This window comes from Muntiacus reevesi, chromosome 12 (assembly GCF_963930625.1).
Source record: "Muntiacus reevesi chromosome 12, mMunRee1.1, whole genome shotgun sequence".
Taxonomy (NCBI): domain Eukaryota; kingdom Metazoa; phylum Chordata; class Mammalia; order Artiodactyla; family Cervidae; genus Muntiacus; species Muntiacus reevesi.
This window is the reverse complement of record NC_089260.1, coordinates 69,873,215-69,893,725: the sequence shown is the minus strand read 5'-3', so window position 1 is coordinate 69,893,725 and position 20,511 is coordinate 69,873,215. Positions and strand designations below refer to the sequence as shown.

The window sequence follows — 20,511 nt, the reverse complement described above, 5'->3', positions numbered from 1 at the left end:
GAGGGGAAAGGAGGAGTCTTCCCAAGGTCGTGGTCTTCTGTGAGGCCACAGAGCACGTGGCATCGCAGGTCCTCCAGGGCACGTAAGGCAGCGAGGTGCCAGCCACCCTCAGGGATGCCCAGGACAGATGCTGGGGGGGACGGGGCTCCTCAGGGCAGTGGGCCAGGGTTGCACGGCCTCCCGTCGCTCCCCCATCTGGATGTGAATTTTTATTTCTGCTTCTAGGCTGAAGAGCATCATTGGAATGGGAACTGGAGCAGGTGCCTACATCCTCACTCGATTTGCTGTGAGTTGCTTTGTTTTAGCTTCTGTTCTGTATCGGAGTATAGTGTGCTAGTTGCTCAGTCGTGCCCTGCTGTTTGCAATATCATGGACTACAGCCACCCCTCCCCCAGAGCTCCTCTGTCCAGGGATTTTCCAGGCAAGAATATCGGAGTGGGTAGCCATTCCCTTCTCCAGGGGATCTTCCCACATTGCAGGCAGATTCTTTACCATCTGAGCCACTCGGGAAGCCCCTATTGGAGTATAGCCGATTAACAATGTTATAATAGTTTCAGGTGAAGAGTGGAGGGACTCAGCCATATATACACATGTATCCATTCTCCCCCAAACTCCCCTCCCATCCAGGCTGCCCTATAATGTTGAGCAGAGTTCCATGTGCTGTACAGTAGGTCCTTGTTGGTTGAAAAGAACTTTTTTAAAAAATATGCTTTAAATAAAATTAATTCAAGATTAAGGCAGAAACTTGGAAAAACAGCAAATAAAAAAATCACAAAAGGGAAAAAGAAATGAACCATAATTCCATTTCCCAAGGGAGAACCACAGTTCACATGGGGGGGGGGTGTGGTCCAGAGTTATGTATGCCCGTGGCACGTGAGGGCCATGCCCCTAGGACATAGCCATGGCTCTTTCCCCTTCACTGAAATGCCGCACGATGATTCTTTTATCATCGTCCTGACCGTGGCCAGGTCCTCGCATCACCAAGTGTTCTGTTATGGCGCTTCTTTGTGACAGCTGCACATGTTGTCAGGAAAGTCTTGGACCCTGACTGATGCTTAACTAATCAGAGATGCATATGTTAGCATGATGGATGTCACTGACATTACTAGGGGTCCGCATCAGGCGCTTTATCAGGTCCTCTGTATCCTCACCAGACAGTTGTTTCAAAATGCAGTGATGCTCATTTTATTCAGCCATATGTAATCTGATGGCCTATTATTTGCTGAACTTTGTAGAGGTTAGGAATGCTAGCATGAATACAAAATGGTCTGGCTATCTAGACTCTGAGTTCATAAAATACAGTCTCAACTGTATCTTAGATTTCTATCTCCATATCTCTGAGAAGTAAGAGGATTCTTACTGATTACTGAAGAGCCGATTACCTTGTCTGATTTATGAAGTCCATGGTATGATGTACCCATTTCACAGCTGGGGAAGCTGAGGGGCAGCAGAGTGAAGTGACTTGTCCCAGGCAGGTCTGCCAAGCATATGTGCTTCTGCTCCTCTTATGGTTTCCTCTTTCCACTCTTTTAGAAGTCCCATGTAGTATCTACTAGGCTGGAACCTCACTTTTGGAAGTGGGGGGCACATCCAGAGCATCAGTCCTCTTGACTTTTCTCTGTCTTTAGTTTGACTTTAAAGTTCACAGTCTCTCCCCTGGCTGGGTTGTCTCTCTCACTTCGTGCCTTGAATTGCAGCTCAACAACCCCGAGATGGTGGAGGGCCTTGTGCTCATCAACGTGAACCCGTGTGCGGAAGGCTGGATGGACTGGGCGGCTTCCAAGGTGAGCCTGGGGGCCTGGGTCAGTCTGGGGTATCCCACGCTGCAGAGGGACAGGTGTGCCCGACTCTGCCTGGAGGACAGACTGCAAGGGATCTCTCCACGCCCCACCCCTCCACCACGCCCAGCAAAGAAGGCAGCTTTCCTCTGCTGGGCTTTGAATAGTGAACATGATCTCAGCCATGCGCCATTCGGATTTCAACAAGACACTGCTGTCCAAGTCAGTGATACCAGTGGGATGTGGGTCTCCAGCCAGCTTTGATAAGGAGAAGCCTGGGTTAGGATGTATCTACTGGGGATGTAGCATATGTTGGGTTTATATCAAGATGCTGAGACTAAAAAGACGAACAAGACAAATGTCTGTCATCCCAGTCACCCACATATGATTAATTAAAAAAAAATATGTATTTGGTACTAATTTTATGCCAGTTAGTTTTATGCCAATAATAATTAGCTAACATGTTTTGAGTATTTATCAGGTTCTCTTTCTATGGTCTGTGGCTATATCTGCATGACCTTATTCAATCCTCAGTCACCCCAGGAGTGGGGACTGTTGTGACCATTTTATGGAGGAGGAAACTGAGGTTTGCAAGGTTAGGATATTGTCCAGGGTTGCACAGAGCTGGGCAGTGAGAGAACTGGGGCCGGGCAGGACCCCTTGGACTCTGCGGTCCTGGGATCACCTCCGAGCTGGGCTCACTGTGGGCCCCGCCTCCATCAGCAGGTGTCAGGTGCCCGCCGGGAGCCAAGCTCCACAGGGCAGGAAACGCAAAGAGCACAGGGCACATCCCTGCCTGGGCAAGGGCCCTCGCTGTCTCGGGAAGCTTGGCTCTGGCTGGGTTCCTTGTTTATCTTTTAAAAATGATTATTGTTTTTTTCATAAAGGCCCCAGTATTTGCCAAGGAGAAGGGGAAACTGTTCCAATGGAAACAGGACAAAGACTTTCAAACCGGGGTTATCCTGGCTTCTCATTTGGAAAGTGTGTTTTTGCCGAGGTTGGGGTGGCCCGTCAGGGACAGGGAATGTGAAGGGGTCGTGCCCCTCCGCACACCTCCCACCCTACCCTGGCCACTGTGATATTTTATTTCTTCCTGGAACATTCTGCCAGGACACGGGAGCCCTTTCCTCCCGCCGGCATGGTATTCAGGAGAGAAACACACTCCCTGTTTTTTATTTTGTTTTCCAACAAGGGAGTGACACTCGGTGGGCCGGTTTGGCTCCTTGGTAGCTGTCCTGTGCCAGACGTGGGGCTGGGCCGTTGACCGTTGGCTGATGTGGGCCAGAGCGCTGTTTGTGGGTTTTACTCTTTGCACTGATCTTTCCTTCTCAGCTGCAGCTTGGGGGTCTAGTGTGTGTCAGACACTGGGGTCCGATCCTGGGACATGTGTAGCTGTCTCAAATAACCCTCGCCTGGGCCTTGTGACTCTGAGCTTCCCGGCACCCTGGTGATGATGAGAGGTCTGAGGCCCAGCGGCTCTGTGACAAGCCCCCCAAACCCAGGGTCACGCAGCTAGGAGAACACCACAGTCTAGAGCTTCTCTCCCCTACCGGTCCCTGCCTGACACTGAAGTTGGTCAGCACACATTTATGGAGGACCTACTGTATACTTAGCATTTATACCTAGCTGTATGCCCAGCATTTATGGAGTGCCTACTGTATACCTAGCATTTATGGAGCTCTTGCTGTATGCCTAGCATTTATGGAACTCCTACTGTATACCTAGCTTTGTCAGTGGGAGCAGGTAGAGAAGAGAAGGTCAGAATATTCAGAGAGAGGAAACTAGCCTGAGAGGGGAAGATCTGGAGGATGACACTGAAAGGATAGTTGGGCGTAAACAGATCCTGTTGTATAGACTAGCAACTCAGTGTATGTTTGGAAGCAACAGACAAAACCTTACCCCACACACCCCGCCACCCCTTGCTGAGGACTTGGTGAGCTGTGGCCTGGTGAAAGCTGGAAGCATGTGAGCTCTTTGTTCAGACACGTTTTCCCCGCATCTCCTGTGCCCTGGGTTCTGAGAGTAAGGAGCTGATGGAGGGTCAGGCCTCCCCTTCCAGGGCTCCAGGCCCTGTAGGTAACTGGAGACAGGTGACCACCTTCCATCATGGGTGTGACCCCTGACTTGGATGCGGGGGAGCCCATGCTGCTGCTCCGCCCCAGGGCAGTGGGGTTTGCTGACCCTGTCTGGCTGCTGTGAACACCTGCGATCTAATCCCGCCTGCTTCTGTCCTCCCAGATCTCCGGATGGACCCAAGCCCTTCCAGACATGGTGGTGTCGCACCTCTTCGGGAAGGTGAGCGTGTGACCTGACGTTCTGTTGTTCAGTCATGTGCTGTCCCGCACAGAGGGTGCGGAGCAGGGGCGACCCCACCCGACCCTCCCCAAATAGTGAGTCGTGACTCATTCACGATCGTCAAGTCATTCCTCATTCCTTCTCTCTCACTCTCCCTTTAACAGAAGTCTTTTTAAACAGCTTTATTGAGGTACAGCACATATTGAAAGTATAAAATGTGACAGGTTTTGACATTCGTATATACCAGTAAAAACCATCACTGAAGCCCAGGTGACTAACAACACACCTTCCCACAGAACCTCCCCAGGGTCGCCTGGTCTTCCTTCCCTCTGTCCTCCTCTGATCCCCTCTGGGTCACTGCAGATTCGCCGGCATTCCGTAGAGTTCTATGTAAACAGAATCACGCAGTACGGGCTCCTTAATTTTTCTCTCTAGCTCCTTTCAGTCCACATAATTATTTTGCAATCCATCTGTGTTGATGGCATATTAAGAGTTCATCCCTTTGTCATGCTGAGTGGTGTTCCGTGGTGTGGATGGATCAGACGTTGCTTCTCCATTCACCTATTGATGGACGTTGGGTTCTTTTCAGCTCTGGGCTGTGACAAAGCCAACAGCAAGCACATCTATGGAGTGTGTCAGCCTCAGTCCTAAGGGACTCTGTGATCTGTGTAAGAAAGAATTTTTATTCCCAGTTATGAAGATATATATATATCCCCCCCCCCCCGGTGGTGGATGAGGAAACTGAGGCCAGAGAGGTTGAGTCACCTGTGTGAGGTCACACAGCCAGCGAGAGGGGCTGAGGTTGGAGCCTATGAGTCTGGCTTCAGCGTGGGCTCCCATACCCGAGGCAGGATGCTGGCCACCTATGCCTCTGCTGGTACCTCGCTCTCAGATGGGCTGTGCGGGTGCCCCCACTGCGGATGGTCTGAGCCAAGCCCCTGGTGACACGGGAGTGGTGCGTGGTTCTACCCTGTCCCCTGGCCAGCGTGGCCCCTGACTCTGGCTTTGTACCTCCTGCTGAGCTGGAGGATGTGAGAGAGGGCCCTGATGTGGGTCTGAACTGCCGTCCAGCTTGGGGCGATGTGTTCTGTTCCCTGTGTGTGTGGCTTACACACCACTGCTTGCTCCGCGGCTGGAGAGTGTGACCATATGACGCCCAGGGAGGCAGGTGTGTGCTGGGTCGCTGTAGCGTGCACTGTCCTCATGTTCGTTTTCTGTGGCTGCTCTAACAAAGTTCCACAAGCTGGGTATCTTAAAGCAACAGGCATGTATTCTCTCTCACTTCTGGAGGCCAGGAGTCTGAAATCCAGTGTCGGGCGGGCCACAGTCCTCCAGTGGGACTAGGGGAAGGTCCTTCCTTGCTTCTTCTGGCTTTCAGTAGCCTCAGCATCCCTTGGCGGGTGGTTCCTCACTCCAGTCTCTGCCTCCATCTTTGCACACCTTTCTCTGTATCTGTTTCAAATCTCCCTCTGCTTTTCTCTTACAAGGACCCTGGTTCTAAGTCTCTGGATTTAGAACCTACCAGGATAATGCAAGATGACCTCATCTCTGGATCCTTAACTTAATTACATTTGCAAAGACCTTTATTTCCAAATAAGTTAACTTCACAAGGTCCAGGAATGTGATGTGAACATATCATTGGGACAACCTTTCAGCCCGCCAGAGTCCTCTATTTTTATGTTTCAGTTTCCATTACATTTTCTCCACCCTGAGTGTATAATGTGAACCTCGTAGGAATATAGGAAAAATCAAAGCCAATGTCTGTATTTTCTTGGAAGGCGGGGGTGTCAAGTATAGAGTGAGAACTTTGCCTGACTGTACCTGAAATTACTTGGGGTGTCTGTTGGTGCCCCCAACTCACTGCAGTTGTTTTGATCTGTAACCCCAGCACAATTCCTCAGAGTGTGACCTTCCTGATTTTTTCTGGGAGAACAGCTAGTTGGTCCCTGTTGCTTTAGTACTCGTGGACTGTCTTGACACAGCTCTCGGCCGAAACTGGCCCCTCTTTGCTCCTTCCCACTCCTGATCTGGTTGTCGTCAATTACATCAGGCCCTTTCATGAAATTGCAGCATCCTCTGTTGTACAAATGAGAAACAGAACAAGCTCATTACTTGTTTGTCTCAAATCACATTCAGAAAGGAACCAGGGAGAGAGAAGGCTGAGGTCGGCCTTCTGCAAAAATCTGGTTGGCCCTCCTGGGAATCAAGATTGAGCTTCTTTCTGGCACCTTCCCATTGCATGGGTTGGTTTTGTTTTGCAAACATGAAAAACTTCTTTTCATCTATTTCCATTAAAAAGAAATTAATAGTAATTGCTAAAGTCGTGTCGGTGTTTACAATGGGCTTCCTAGACAGCCCAACCTTTATTAAATCCTACAATTTTATGAAGTAGGTGATGGCACTCCCATTGTCTTTTTTTAAAGGAAACTGAGGCTCAGAGAGGTAAAACACTTGTACAATAAAAGGACAGTAATGGAGTCAAATTCAGATTCAGGAGGACTGAGTTCAGATCAGAATTTCCGAAGTCTGAGCCCAGAAAGGCATGCTTGCCCCTCCAGCTTTGCGATTGCTCTCCTCGCAGCTGACATTCAGACATCAGTCTGCTTCTGGGTACAGCTTCTGCTTTCCCAAAGGTTCCCTTGGGCCCATAGCAGGCCTGTGGATTAGGCATTACTGTTTTCACTTTGTACCCGAATAAGCCAAAGAGTAGAGAGGGTAGTGACCAGCCAGCGCCATAGTTCCCACAAACGACATTCTCCTCTCTCTCTGCAGGAGGAAATGCAGAATAACGTGGAGGTGGTCCACACATACCGCCACCACATCATGAACGACATGAACCCTGGCAACCTGCACCTGTTCATCAATGCCTACAACAGGTACCCAGCGCTGCTCGGTCACACGACGGCTGCTTTTGTGGGTCCGGAACTAAGATGGGGCAAGGGAGGGGAGAGCATAAAGTTAATATAAGATGCAACCCCGGAGCAAATAGATGAGCAGAACAAGGGTGCCCAGGAAGGGCCCTGTGAAGTCAGGTGCCTCCCAGAGTTTTGAGTATTGATCCTTTGCAAAAGGGCTTCCCAGATGGTACAGTGGTATAGAATCCACCTTGCCAGTGCAGGAGACACAGTAGATGTGGGTTCGATCCCTGGGTTGGGACAATCCCCTGGAGTAGGAAATGGCAACCCACTGCAGTATTCTTGCCTGGAGAATCCCATGGACAGAGGAGCCTGGTGGGCTACAGTCCATGGGGTCGCAAAGAGTCAGACTCGACTGAGTGAGCACACATGTACTCTGCAAGGAGCTTAACTCCACTCCAGATCACCAGGGGTGCAAGCATTCGTGGGAACAGTCCATGGCAAACAGCTTGCCCATGGATTTACATGTGTGCCTGAGCCGAGGCTGACCCTAAGAAGGACCAGAGGTGGGGAGAGCCGAGAGGGACGTGGAGAGGAGTCCAGAAAAGCTACTGGGAGGTGAGAGACTCATTCCCAGGGCAAGGAGCAACTGAGCCTGGCTTTTGGCCAGGGTGCAGCCCTCTCAAGCATACCTGGGTGACAGTCTGGGGCTCAGCTTGGGAAAGGGACAGCTCGGGGCCGCTGCTGTCGACCAGGGGTTCTAGAATCCTGGGGAACTCAGCCTGCCGCTCCACGGAGGGGTCAGGCCTGAGCCTGCTGGGCTGTGTATCTCCTCACATGTTAGCAACTCAACCACATGGAGGGCATTCGTGTCCCTCCCCACCCACCTCCCGGCCTCTCGGTGATAGAGGGACAGGCAACACTTGCAGCAAGTAGCTGCAGACACGGAGGCTGAGCACCCATTCATTCAGCAAACACTGGTGAGGACTGGAGTGGGCAGGCTTTTGGCTGGGCGGGGAGCACAGAGGAGACCAGCAGCAGCCCCCCGCAGCCCCACAGGCTGCAGGAAAGAGCTGATGCCATGATGAGGGCACTCTCACCAGCATTTCCTGCTGAGGAAGCGAAGGCCCAGAGAGGTTCAGCACCCTGCCCGAGGTCACACAGCTAGCGAGCAGAGGAGCCTGATTTGAATCCAGCCAGACTGGCTCCGGGCTGTGGGCTGGGAAAGGGTGTCTCATGCTGGGAGGTGCCAGGCAGGGAGAGGCTGGTGGCCATCCATACAGTAAGGGTTTAAAAGGAGGGAGTGAAAGGATCAGGTCTGAGTTCTAAAGAGATGATTTGGTTACTATGTAGAGGACTCCGAGTTAGGCGCGAGAGTAAGACTCAGATTAAGAGAAGAGGCTGGACAGCATTTGGGAGGTGAAGGGTGTCATTGGGGGACAGGTGGGAAAGAGGAAGCCTCCACAGAAGGATGTGATTTGTGCATAAAAGGAAAAAGAAAAACCAGAGGACAATAAGGTGGAGTCTACAGGAAATGTTTGAGTCCTGCTGTCCCTGAAGCCACCTCTATGGACCCAGAGAGGCTGGGGTGGGACCCCACATAGCTTGGGATGTGGGTGGCTGTTTGCCAGAGTGGCCAGTGCAGGACTCCTGGGGTTGCCTGGGTGGAAGGGGGCTTCCTGCAGCGGAGGGTGAGCTGTTATAAAGGTGCATCTGTTTGTTGTTTGTCTGCAGCCGGCGGGACCTGGAGATCGAGCGGCCAATGCCTGGAGCCCACACGGTCACCCTGCAGTGAGTTGCCCTTCCCCCCGGCACTGTCCCTTCAGCTCTGCTGGCCATTGCCGGCAGCATCTTAGTCCTGAGCTTGGCAGGGCTGCCTGCCTGGTGCTAGACAGCTCAGTGGGCAAGACCTGGGTGGGCTCTCCCCAAGGATTGGGCAGGACCCAGCCTCACTCATCTTCTCCTTGTGCAGGAGTTTGGTTTGTAGGGCGTCCCCGAGACCTAGGGTTGGGGGGACCTCGGATCTCAAACAAGGCATACTAATAACCACACCTGACAGAATTTATGAAACACCTACTCTATGCCCAACTGTTTGAGGCTCTGCTTCTCAGAGTCTGGAGACAAATAAGGCACAGGGCCCACCTTGAAGTGCTTTATAAAACTAGAAGGAAAAGACAGTCGTGGGTATGACCAACTGGATTCCACCAGTAATGACTATGTCTTATTATAGTTCCTTACATGAACCATATTATTTGACACCTGAATTTGGCACAGGCAATTTCCTTAATTAGGTGTGTCCTTTTTGTCTCTGTTTTTGATGACTGGCAAAGTCCTACTCATCCTTCCTTGAGGAGTACTTGAAAATAAAATACCAGGGCATGGAAGTTCTCTGGCTGAAATTCATACTAGGGTGTAAATGACTACTTACCCATTTTATCCCAAAGTAGAGGGTGGAGAAAGAAGGCAGTAAAAGAGCGAGGAGTACGGGGGAAAACAAAATAATTTCTTTCCTTTTTTTTTTAAGACTTCTGGTCCCAGCCTGGCAGGGCTAGGAGCATGAGAATCTTTAAATGAACCTTGTGTTAACTCCCCATCTCTCCCTGCCCCCAGGTGCCCTGCTTTGTTGGTGGTTGGGGACAGTTCTCCTGCTGTGGACGCTGTGGTATGTAAAAATCACCACTAGCTTCTGTGCTTAAATCGATGGTCCAGATCTGATTGACTTTGTATGAAGTCTCCCTGTCCACTCTCTTCCCCTCCTCTGCTCCCATCAGGGCAAGTGACATCTTCTAGATGCCATATTGGACTTTGGGCAGAGGGCCCAGCCACCAGCCTCCTTCCCTGGTGACTGCCAGCCATAGTCACTTGGCAGTGGGCCTTCTAACTCTAACCCTCACCTGCCGAGCTGCCTCCCACTGACTTGTTTGTACAGGCATGTTGCCACTCGAATTCCTGGCCAGGAGACTCTGCCCATTTGGGAGTCAGGTGGCACTTTCAGACCTGGTTGGAGCCTTATCATATGGCAGGGCAGAGAGGTACCTCGGGAGCAGAGCTTAGGAAAGGCTTTCTAGCTCATTTTCACCCCTTAATTCCCACCTGTGATGTTGTGAAGGTAAAACAAGGACTCTGTCTTCCCAACATCACTATAGCTGGGGACATGGGAGTCTTAGGGGCTCTTAGGAAGAGTATAGAATGGTGATGTTCTTTGTGAGGTGAGCTAACGCAGGGTCTGCAAATGTTCATTTAGTAAAGACCTGGGGTATCCAAATGAACCATGAATTTATTTCAGTCTTGTCCACTGGAAATGGCAACCCACTCCAGTATTCTTGCCTGTAGAATTCCATGGACAGAGGAGCCTGGAGGGCTATAGTCCATGGGGTCGCAAAGAGTCAGACACAACGAGCACCTAACACTTAACCTTAAATCCACTGGACATAATTGTAGGATGTATCAGTAAAGATACATTGCTTACATTAAGAGAGGTGATAATTCTACTTTAGGCACTCTGGATATCACAAGTGAGGATTTTGCCCACTTCTGGATGCACTTTTAAGAGGGTCACTGAGAAATTGAAGAAAGAAACCGGTTTGGTGAATGTGGTTTCATGTGAAGAATAGTTGTCAGGACTGGGGATGTTGAATCTGAAGAATCACTGGCAGCAGCTGGTTTAAGAAGACTGTTCATTTAGCAACTGTTTCTGTAGCACCTTCTATATTTTAGCTAATCTTCATCACAACCCTTTGAAAAAGATACTATCTTTATTTTATTGATGAGGAAACTGAGACTCAGAGAAGTTAAGTAACTTGTCCAAGATCACACAGCTCATGACAGCAGGGCTAGAATTTAAAGCCATCTATTTAATGTTCTTTCTTCCTGTGTTCTTTCTTCCATGCCAGTAGGAATATTGGAATTTCTGATGATGGTAGCAGAGTGGCAGGGAGGGGAGAAGTTTACGACTTTGGTGCCAGGTAGAAAATTAGGAATTTCTTCTCCCTCATCCCATCCAGGTGGAGTGCAACTCAAAACTGGACCCAACGAAGACCACTCTCCTCAAGGTACAGGGAAAACAATGGGGGGTTGCATTTATTCTTTCTTAGAAACCCCTAAATTTTCTGCAGAATTGAGTTGTGCCTGATTATAGTATAACTGGTGGTCAGAAACCACAGAAATGATGACTGTCTGTTCACAAACATCTAGTGAGTGCTGGCTGGTAACCCAAGACTGCACAGATAAAGGGATCTATGTATGGGACTCCAGGAGCTTATGGGCTGCTGGCCGTGGTGCTCTGGAGAGGGATGGACAGCAATCGTGTGGGTGGGGCCTGATTCTAGACAGACTCTGCCCACTGCAGAGGCCCGCTGCCCTGCTTCATGGGCCCCTGGAGCTCAGTTCCCTTGTCTTGTCACTACATCCGCATTAGGCTTAGGGCCTCCCCGGGTTAACTGACCTTGACCTTGAACCTGGGCCGTAGGCTGGCCACAGCTTCACTCACTCTCACCGAGACCTTCCAGCTATGTTTCCCCATCTTCACCCCATCCTCATTTCCCTGCCCAAGTGCTCCAGAGCCCTAGGCTTTGGATAAATCTTCACACGTGCCTGAAATGACTTTAAGCAGTGATGGCTTTGGATTTGGTGATTTGATAGGACCTTCAGAAGTGACAACATTTACTGAGGTTGGCCAACCAGGAGCCTCATCAGACCTGAAGGCTTGAATGTTGCATTTTCCTTCCAAAGGGTCTTAAAAGAGATCATGTGTATGGGGCCTCATGCAGTGAACGTTTTCTGGTCAGACAGAACCCGGTTGGACCTTTGCAAGTTCCTCCAATTCTCTCTGGCTCAGGTTCTGCATCTAAAGTGGGACAACTATCCCTTTCAGGGTTCTTGAAGGGCAGAGCGAAACCACCTACAGGGCCTAGCACAGCGCCTGGCCTGTCATAAGCTGCAAGTAATGTTTCCCAAGAAGGCAGAGTTCATTGCCAACATGGATAGTAATCAAAGCAGCCTAGCTGAGTGAGGTGGGGGTTTCCCCACCCATAATGCGCCCAGGCCCCCTCACAGGGCAGGACCCGGGGTAGGGCAGTGGGCAGAGTGGGTGCCCACTTGCAGCCAGTCCACAGAGTCAGCCTGCCCTCTGTGGAGGCCTTGCACTAACTGTCTTCCCTCTCCCCTAGATGGCAGACTGTGGTGGCCTCCCGCAGATCTCTCAGGTGAGTCACACCTATCTCCACTCCCCAGATGGAAGGCGTTGGGCCTCTGGGACCTGTTACCCTCTTTTCCCTCACTGCCTGCTCCCCACCCCCCACACTGTGACATCTGATGACACGCTGTGGACCTGTTGCCGTTTGTAAAAGTGCTTGCACGTCAGGACATAGCAGATCCTCCTGCAGGAGCCCCTGTGGAGCAGATGACACTGGGTTCAAGGCAGGAAGGGATTTGCTGAGCGGACACAGCTTGGCAGTCATGGACCAGAATCTAGGTGTGCCTGACCCCAAAGACCAAAGGCTGCAGCCACAGGCTCCTGGAGCCAAAGGCCAGAGCAAGGAGCAGAGAGAGGAGATGGGCCAAAGTGTGTGTGTGTGCGCATGTGTGTGTGTGTGTTCATCCACATGTGTATATGTATGTGTGTGTATGCACATGTGCATATGTATGTTGTGCACATGTGTCTGTTCATGCACATGTGTGTATGTGTGTGCATGCACATGCATATATGTATGTGTCTTTGGGTGCATGTGTGTGTGTGTGTATGAGCATCTATGTGTACATGCACACATGTATATGTACATGTGTGTGTGTGTGTGCGTGTCTCTGTGCATGCACTTGTGTATATGTATGTGTGTCTGTGTGTGCATGTATATATGTATGTGTGTGTCTGTGTGTGCATGCAGCAGTAATCAGGCACAAGTGGCCTTGGGTGGCTCTCTTAGTCTCCCTTTCCTGTGTCCCTCTCTGTTTCTACTGGCAAAGAACAAAGTATTTTCAAGTTCATATCTGCTGTTGGGTTTTGCCTTTTTAATAGCTGGGAGTAGCCAGAGAAGGATGGGATGGTTCAGTTTCAGAGGGAACAGATGGGTTCCCAGTCGAGCCTGCTTAGATGTAAATATGATTTAATAGTTGCACACTAGTGATGGGCTGTTTATCCACACAGCCTGCTAGACACCCTGCTGAGACAGTGCAACTTAAACTGGCTGGAGAGAGGAGGGACCGTTATTCTTTCCTCTCTCCCTCCTTTATTCCTTTCTCTATTTGAAATGAGAAGACTGTAACCCTAGCCACAATTAAAGCACTCTTTATTTTGTTTTGGTGTGAGATCTTAGTTCCCTAACCAAGGATCAACCTGTGGCTTCTGTGGTGGAAGCGCAGAGTTCTAACCACTGGACCACCAGGGAAGTCCCACAACACCTTTTATATATCATGGCAGGAGCTGAACTAGCCCAGCCCCTCAGGAGAGCAGCCCAACGAGAACCCGTGGCTCTGTAATCCTGCCTTCTCCTGCCCTTGCAAGTTGAATGTGTTTACAAAGGGCATTCCCATCCTTCATTCCATTCAATCCCTGCAATAAGCTTTAGAGGGAGGAAGAACGTGCCTTCTACCGCAGCCACAGAAGGGGAATTGAGGCTATCAGACGGCAGAGATTGCCTGTGGGCACACAGGGGAGCTGAGTTTGGGCCGAGGTCTCACTTCCAAGCCCATCCTCTCATTTCTGTCCACCATGTTGAACACAGATGCCCTTGGCTTTCTGCAGCTCCAACTTGCAACTCTTGTTTTTATCTTATCGTCCCGTGACTCCTAGAGGGCACTTTCAGCACAGACTCTTCTTTGAATGTCACCTGGTTCTTTGAGAACAGTGGCAGGTATTCATGGAGGTGGGCAAGGCCACTCTGATGATAGCTCACCAGTGAAGTGAAAGGGTGTGAGAATAGACCCAGGACATTACATTTGAGAGTTGGAATTAATTAGCCTTCAAATATGACCTTTACCCAAACATTCACCTCCTGGTTTAGGTTAAATTTTGAGAGTAATTGGTCAAACTGAGTATGTTTGCAGCACTCCCAACTTATTTAAAGTAGCCCAATTGATTAAGAGATTTGTCTGTTCATCCATCCATCCATCTATCCATCCATCCATCCTCTCATCCTGTCTTCTTTTTCCATTTTTCCTTTCCTTTCATCTTTGCATCCTTCCTTTTTTAAGACCATCCATCCTTCTTTTATTCATTAATCCATCTTCCTTCCTTCTTTCCATCCACCTTTTTTCATTTTCATCTATCCAGTTATCCACTATCCTTTCATCCAGCCAGCTACCAGCCTGTCTCCTACTGGGGTGAGAGTAAGTTGCTATGGAATTTGAAAAACCCTGGGTTAATGCACAGGCCCACTAATTAACCAGAATAATTTGGATAGATTGCTTATCTCTCCAAATCTGTTCAGCTGTGAAATGTATATGAAGATGATGCTAACCTCATAAAGTCATTGTTGGGAGAAGATGAGAGAGTGCTGCAAAGCCCTTAGCACAGTGAGTGGCCGTTACATTCTAGACGCTGAGCTGGACACATCGGTTTATCCAATGATGTATTCTTCCCAGAAATCCTCAGTTGCAGGTGTAGCACTCTGCCCATATTATATAGGTGAGAAAGCTGGCTCAGACTGGTCATGTAACTTGACTAAGCTCCCCCAGCTATGTAGTGAATTTGAACTTTTTCTTCCTGACCAAAGCTAAGTTTGTTCTCCGTAATCATCCCATTCTTTCCTTTCCTTTTGTATTTTTGTCCTGTCAATACATGGTGGCCTTCCATCTTTTGCCAAGCTCTTTAATGAAGGCGACCACAGGCCTGGCTCCCCATGGCCATGAATGATCCGGACCTCCGGTGACTGACTGCACTTCCGCTCTTTTCTCTTGCAGCCGGCCAAGCTGGCCGAGGCCTTCAAGTACTTCGTGCAGGGCATGGGATACAGTGAGTATGGCCTTTCCCAGCAGGGGGTGGGCCGAGGGGCAGCGGTGGGAACTGGAAACGGATTGGGCCGAGGATTCTGTGTCACTGTGGGCAGCTTTAGTGTTTTGCACGCCGGGCACGTCAGGGAAGAAATATTTAGATGCGTGGAGGGTGGGCCGAAGTGCAGAGCTTCCAGTGTCTCCTCATACGCTAGTGGCTCGTTCTCCCTCCGTTGTTGAACAGAAGCTGTTTCACACCAGGGAATGTTTTAAAGCGTGGGTGAGGACTAGCCTTCTGAGAACCAAGAAGACAATAACCCATGAAACCATGAAAATCTTTTTTAATTTTGATTACATGCTTCCCTAAGAGACTTGTAGCGAGGATGGTAATGGTGGTCATGTTCGTGGTGGTGCTGGTGACGAGAGGATGGATGGTGATGGTGTTGGGAGTGATGGTGGTGATGGTAATGGTGCTGGTGAGGTGAGAATGGATGGTGGTGGTGTTGGGAGTGATGGTGGTGATGGTAACGGTGCTGGAAGTGATGCTGATGGTAGTGGGGTGATTATGGTGATGGTGCTGATGGTAATGGTGCTGGAAGTGATGCTGATGGTGGTGGTGTTCGGAGTGATGGTGGTGATGATAATGGTGCTGGAAGTGATGATGATGGTGGTGGTGTTCGGAGTGATGGTGGTGATGGTAATGGTGCTGGTGATGTGAGGATGGCTGGTGGTGGTGTTGGGAGTGATGGTGGTGATGGTAATGGTGCTGGAAGTGATGCTGATGGTGATGGGGTGAGGATGGTGCTGGGTGTGATAGTGGTGATGGTAATGGTGCTGGAAGTGATGATGATGGTGGTGGTGTTGGGAGTGATGGTGGTGATAGTAATGGTGCTGGAAGTGATGATTATGGTGGTGGGGTGAGGATGGTGCTGGGTGTGATAGTGATGGTGATGATGGTGATGGTGGTGATGAAAAATCATTAAGTCCTTTTTTTTTCTCATTTAATGATCACAGTAATCCTAGGAGACATTCTTGTCCTCATTTTACAAATGATGAAACTGAGGCCTTGAGAAATTAAGCAAGAAGCAGAGTAGGGATCTGTGAAAGTTCTTCAAAAACTGCAAAGCTCCGAGCAAATGGGTGATCAAGGCACTTATATTCAAGGCAGAGCATGTCTGCTAAATCATTAGATTTGAAAATTGAAGGATAAATAGCAGCACAACTGAAGAACCTGCAGCTTCTTGCGTTATGGCTCCAGTTCATTCACAGACACACACAGCCCCTTTTCAGCAGTGCAGTCCCATGACCGGGACAGGCAACCCCAAGTTTAAGCTCACTCCCGGGCCGCATCCACCGTTGTATACGTTGGTGTGTCAGCCACGGTTTCAGCCCCGACGTGGTTGGTTTTGCTCTCTCTCTCTGCTGCCTGGATTTCTAATTCGAGTGCCCATCTTAATTAAGAAGTCTGAATGTCTAGTCACTTCCTTTTTTTTTTTTCTTTATTTTCCTGAGGCTTAAACTGTTTGCTCATTTAAAATAGTAATGGTGTGTTTGGTCTACTGACCGCAGTCTTCAGATTGGCCTCAGCCACATTTAGTTTCTAGCACAGCTGAGAGCAGGCGAGCCTGATTTTCATGCCCCGGGCAGGATTCATGTCCCAAAGTGCCCTCTTCCAACAGAAAACATCTGCCTGGGGGTCTTTGCCCCTCTGGGAAAGTGCACAGCAAAGGCAGTAACTCGAGAAGGGCTTTGTTTACCTTGCAGCCATGAATTGGAACTCATTTGTCTTGAACCTGCCATGGGTTTGGATTTCTGCTTTGAAAGTGCATTCTGGGGAGAAAAGAAGTGGGAGGCCGGCCTTGCTCCCCCCCGACCCACTATGTCGGCTTCTATTTCCAGAAAGCAGCCTGCAGATCATAGGGAAAGATGACAGAAAGAGCTAGAGGCATCCACCAAAGACGAGGAAAGGAATTGCTTATTTCCCAAGTGCCTGCTCACAGCCGTTGGCCAGTGTAATGAGCCCTTAGCATCCATGACTCCATGCTAGGGTCACCAGAGCCCTGCAGCGTCAGTAAGACCCCAGGTGTGGAATCAAGGAACAGAGGGCTCAGAAAATATGTGAGCAACAGGTGTGGGATCGATCCCGGTTTTTTCCTGGATTCAGGAGCTAGTTCTTTAAGAAGATTCAGTATGCAAGGATGAATTCTGTTTGTTGGTGTCTGTGGCAGAAAGCCAACACATATGCCTACTGAACCAATAACATAACCCCTCCTTACATGTGTACCTATCACTGCCTCAGTGTGTGGCATCTGTTATTCAATGTGATTTTGACAAAGAGGCTTCAGTCGGCTGATGGAGTAGTTTCCTAGGGTGGCCATAAAAAATCACACACTGCATGGCTTAAAATGACAGAAATTTATTCTCTCACAGTACTACAGTTTCAGAGGCTAGAAGTCTGAAACCGCGATGTAGGCAGGGTCATGCTCCCTGTAGGATTCTAAGAAGAATCCTCCTCCCTCGTTCCAGCTTCTGGTGGTTGACAGCTGCCCTTGGCTTGTGGCCGCATCACTCTGACCTCTGCCCTGTCTTCACAAGGCTGCTCCCTGGGAGTGCGTCTGTCTCCTCCTCTCAGGAGGAAACCAGCCATTGCATTAGCACTCACCCTAACCGAGGATGAACTCCTCTTGTCTAGATAGATCTGCAAAGGCCCTATTTCCAAATAAGTCAGAGATTCTGGTGCTCGTGAACTTGGGAGGGTACTCTTTAACCAGTACAAGTGGGGTTCTTCATTCCACCTTCTCAGCCACCTGCCGTGTTTAAGGGCACTTTAAGTCCTTCAGAATGGACGGTGATGTTAACAGTTTCTGGGAGTTCACAGGTTGCCCGCAGGAAGTGGTGACACTGACTGCTCTGTGTGGCCTCGGTTTCCAGCCTGTGGCATGCAGGGATTAGCCAGGCCAACTATGAACATCCTCCTGACTCTAGAGACTGTTGATGTTACAGGGTGGTGGGCACACACTCGGGCACTGATACCCAGGGGTCCATGGTAGGATTCTTATTTTACACGTGGGGACGGGGTCTCAGAGAAGAACGCTCCTAGAGTGCCACAGCTAGTAAGCGAGTAGCAGACAGCTGCGATCGAGACCCAGCTGGTGGGTTCATGCCAGGGTGGGACCCGTCAGTCCTCACCCAGCCTGAGCCTGGCTCTTCACCTCTGCGAGTGGGTACGGAAATGAGGGGGTGCCCAGCGGCTGGATGGCCTTGAGGACGGACAGGAGCAAAGGTTCCCCGGGCAGGTGGGGCACACAGCAGGCTGTGTTGCCGGGGTGTGAGCACCTCCAGCCTTTGCCCGCCCCCTCACCGGGCTCTCTCCTCTCTCCCCAGTGCCCTCCGCCAGCATGACCCGCTTGATGAGGTCTCGTACAGCCTCAGGCTCCAGCGTCACGTCCCTGGAGGGCGCCCGAAGCCGCTCGCACACCAGTGAGGGCGCCCGCAGCCGCTCGCACACCAGCGAGGGCACACGGCTGGACATCATCCCGAACTCCGGCGGCCCCGGGAGCAGCGCCGGGCCCAACTCCACGGAGGTGTCCTGCTAGGCGGCCTCGGGGCCGGCCGGCAGCCCCTGGACTCTGGGACCGATTGCTGTAGCTGCCCCTCCTCCGGCCCCCCTCCCCACCCCTGCCTGCCAACCGCACGTTAACTCGTAACTCGGTATTAATCCAAAGCTTATTTTGTACAAGTGAGCTCTGGTGATGACACAGTGAGATTGGGTGTTTGTGGGGTCACCCTTTCCCGGGAGGGCAGGGCAGGGTGGACCAAAGGGAAAGATGCACCTCAGTGTCCTCCCCGAACGAGGGGCTGAGAGGCCACCCTCCTACCCTCCTTTGGAGAAGCCAAACTGCCAGAAACCAGCGCAGAGTAAACACTCGATCCATCCAAGGCTCGCCTGGCCGGAGCATCCTGGCGCAAAGAGACACCTTGTTGGAAGCCCAGCCCGCCTACTTCCTGTTTCCTCTCCAACTAAAGAAAAAACAGACCCATATTCTGGAAACCAAGCCCTTTCTGAATGGGGAGGGGGAGAGTAGGGAGTGGTGGGGAGCTCTTTGAAAAAAAAAAAAGCCAAACAGGAAGCAGGGAGAGAGGTGAAATTGACGCAGAGGCTCTGAAGTATTTGGAAAAAGCAAATCTCCATAGTTAACTTGAAGAAATAGATTTTTTTTTTAACGTTTGTGCATATATACACTTTTTATGGTTGATGCCTACAAGCCTGTTTTCCTGGCATTTTTTAACGGACAACAGAAGTAGGTGACAACATCTTCCAGTTTTTCAAAGAAACGGTCTTGGCAGGAGTTTGGTATGTGTGTTTAAGGCTTTGAATCAGCTGCCTGCCTCCCCCGCCATCGCCCCTACTTCCCACCCCTAATACGTGAACCAGTGGTGATTTCATTCATGGGGAAGAGTGGGTAGATTTGTAGTCGTTTTCTCTGAAATGGAAAGATTGCAAACAGCTGGGCCTGGCTGTGATGTGTCTCCAGGCAGCACCGGGGCGGGGGCGTTGGGGTGGGGTGGTATTTTTGGTGATTAGATGTAAGGAATTCCTTGTGGTTGTGATGGAATCCAGTGCAGTTGTGATTTCAGTCGATCCCGTCTGGTTCCCAGGAATTGTGTGTGATTAAGTTAAAGCCTGCTTCTAGTCTTTGACAACGGGTAGGATGAATCTGAACTTGACTGCCAAAGGTTTCTGACCTGGTGACCTTCCAGGATCTTCAGCTAGGGGGTGGGATTTACGTGGGGAGTGGTGGCCCAGAAGATGTACGGAGTCTGAAATGTGTATTCCATGGGACTCCCTTCTCTCTCCCTGCCCCTCTAACTTCTCCCTGAACGGGGTGGCACCACTGACATTTCTGGGCAACGTCAACATAGCTGTCAAGTTCCTATACTACTTACTGCCTTTCGATCTCATTTTGGCTAACATGGATCTTTGTATAGGAAGTTTTGATCAGAATGAATGGAGCAGCGTGTATCAGCCGCTGGGGCCTAGTGGTTACTGGGAGGAAGTAGTCAAGCCTTCTAGGTAGCTTGGAGGGTTATGACTCAGTTTACCTGTCACCTACCAACTGGGAGGCAGAAATGGCTGAATCAGAACAAGAAGCTGTTATGTACAAGTCTTTCCAGAAGAGTTTCTTAATGAGATATTTGTATTTATTTCCAGATCAATAAATTTGTAACTTTGCAGTGGCTTGTGTCTTCTTCCCCTACCTGAGAGATCGTCCATTAAGATGGGTCTTTCCTTACCTGGGGCTTCCTGCCCACATGCCCCTCACCTTTGGAATTCTTCAGAGCATCACTGTCCAATAAAAATACAATGGGAACCACCAATGTAACTTCACATCTTCAAGTAGTCACATTAAAAAAGGTAGAAAGAGACAAGTGAAATGGATTTTAATAATGCATGTAACTCAGCATATCCAAAATATTAACATTTTAACATAGAATCAGTATGACAATTACTGAGGTGCCTTGCATTCTTCTCTTCCTACTGAGAAGTCCAGGGTGTATTTGCACCGCTTTCATTTATGTCGGTGCTCACTTGTGTTCGACTCTTCGTGACCCAGTGGACTTTACCCCACCAGGCTCCTCTGTCCATGGGATTTCCC

At 50.0% G+C, this 20,511-nt stretch overlaps 1 protein-coding gene across 2 annotated transcripts in view; it reads left to right on the top strand.

Moving 5' to 3' along the window:
* Positions 1-20,089, top strand: part of NDRG1 (N-myc downstream regulated 1) — a 56,277-nt gene extending 36,188 nt beyond the window's left edge. For both annotated transcript variants that reach the window (XM_065903574.1, XM_065903573.1), the window contains exons 7-16: positions 226-286; positions 1,698-1,784; positions 4,017-4,073; positions 6,846-6,949; positions 8,663-8,719; positions 9,539-9,590; positions 10,933-10,980; positions 12,097-12,132; positions 14,825-14,876; positions 18,239-20,089. In XM_065903574.1, the coding sequence (XP_065759646.1) occupies positions 226-286; positions 1,698-1,784; positions 4,017-4,073; positions 6,846-6,949; positions 8,663-8,719; positions 9,539-9,590; positions 10,933-10,980; positions 12,097-12,132; positions 14,825-14,876; positions 18,239-18,450 (766 nt within the window). In that variant the 3' untranslated portion in view covers positions 18,451-20,089. The remainder of the gene's footprint in view (positions 1-225; positions 287-1,697; positions 1,785-4,016; positions 4,074-6,845; positions 6,950-8,662; positions 8,720-9,538; positions 9,591-10,932; positions 10,981-12,096; positions 12,133-14,824; positions 14,877-18,238) is intronic.
* The last annotated feature ends 422 nt before the right edge of the window (positions 20,090-20,511 follow it).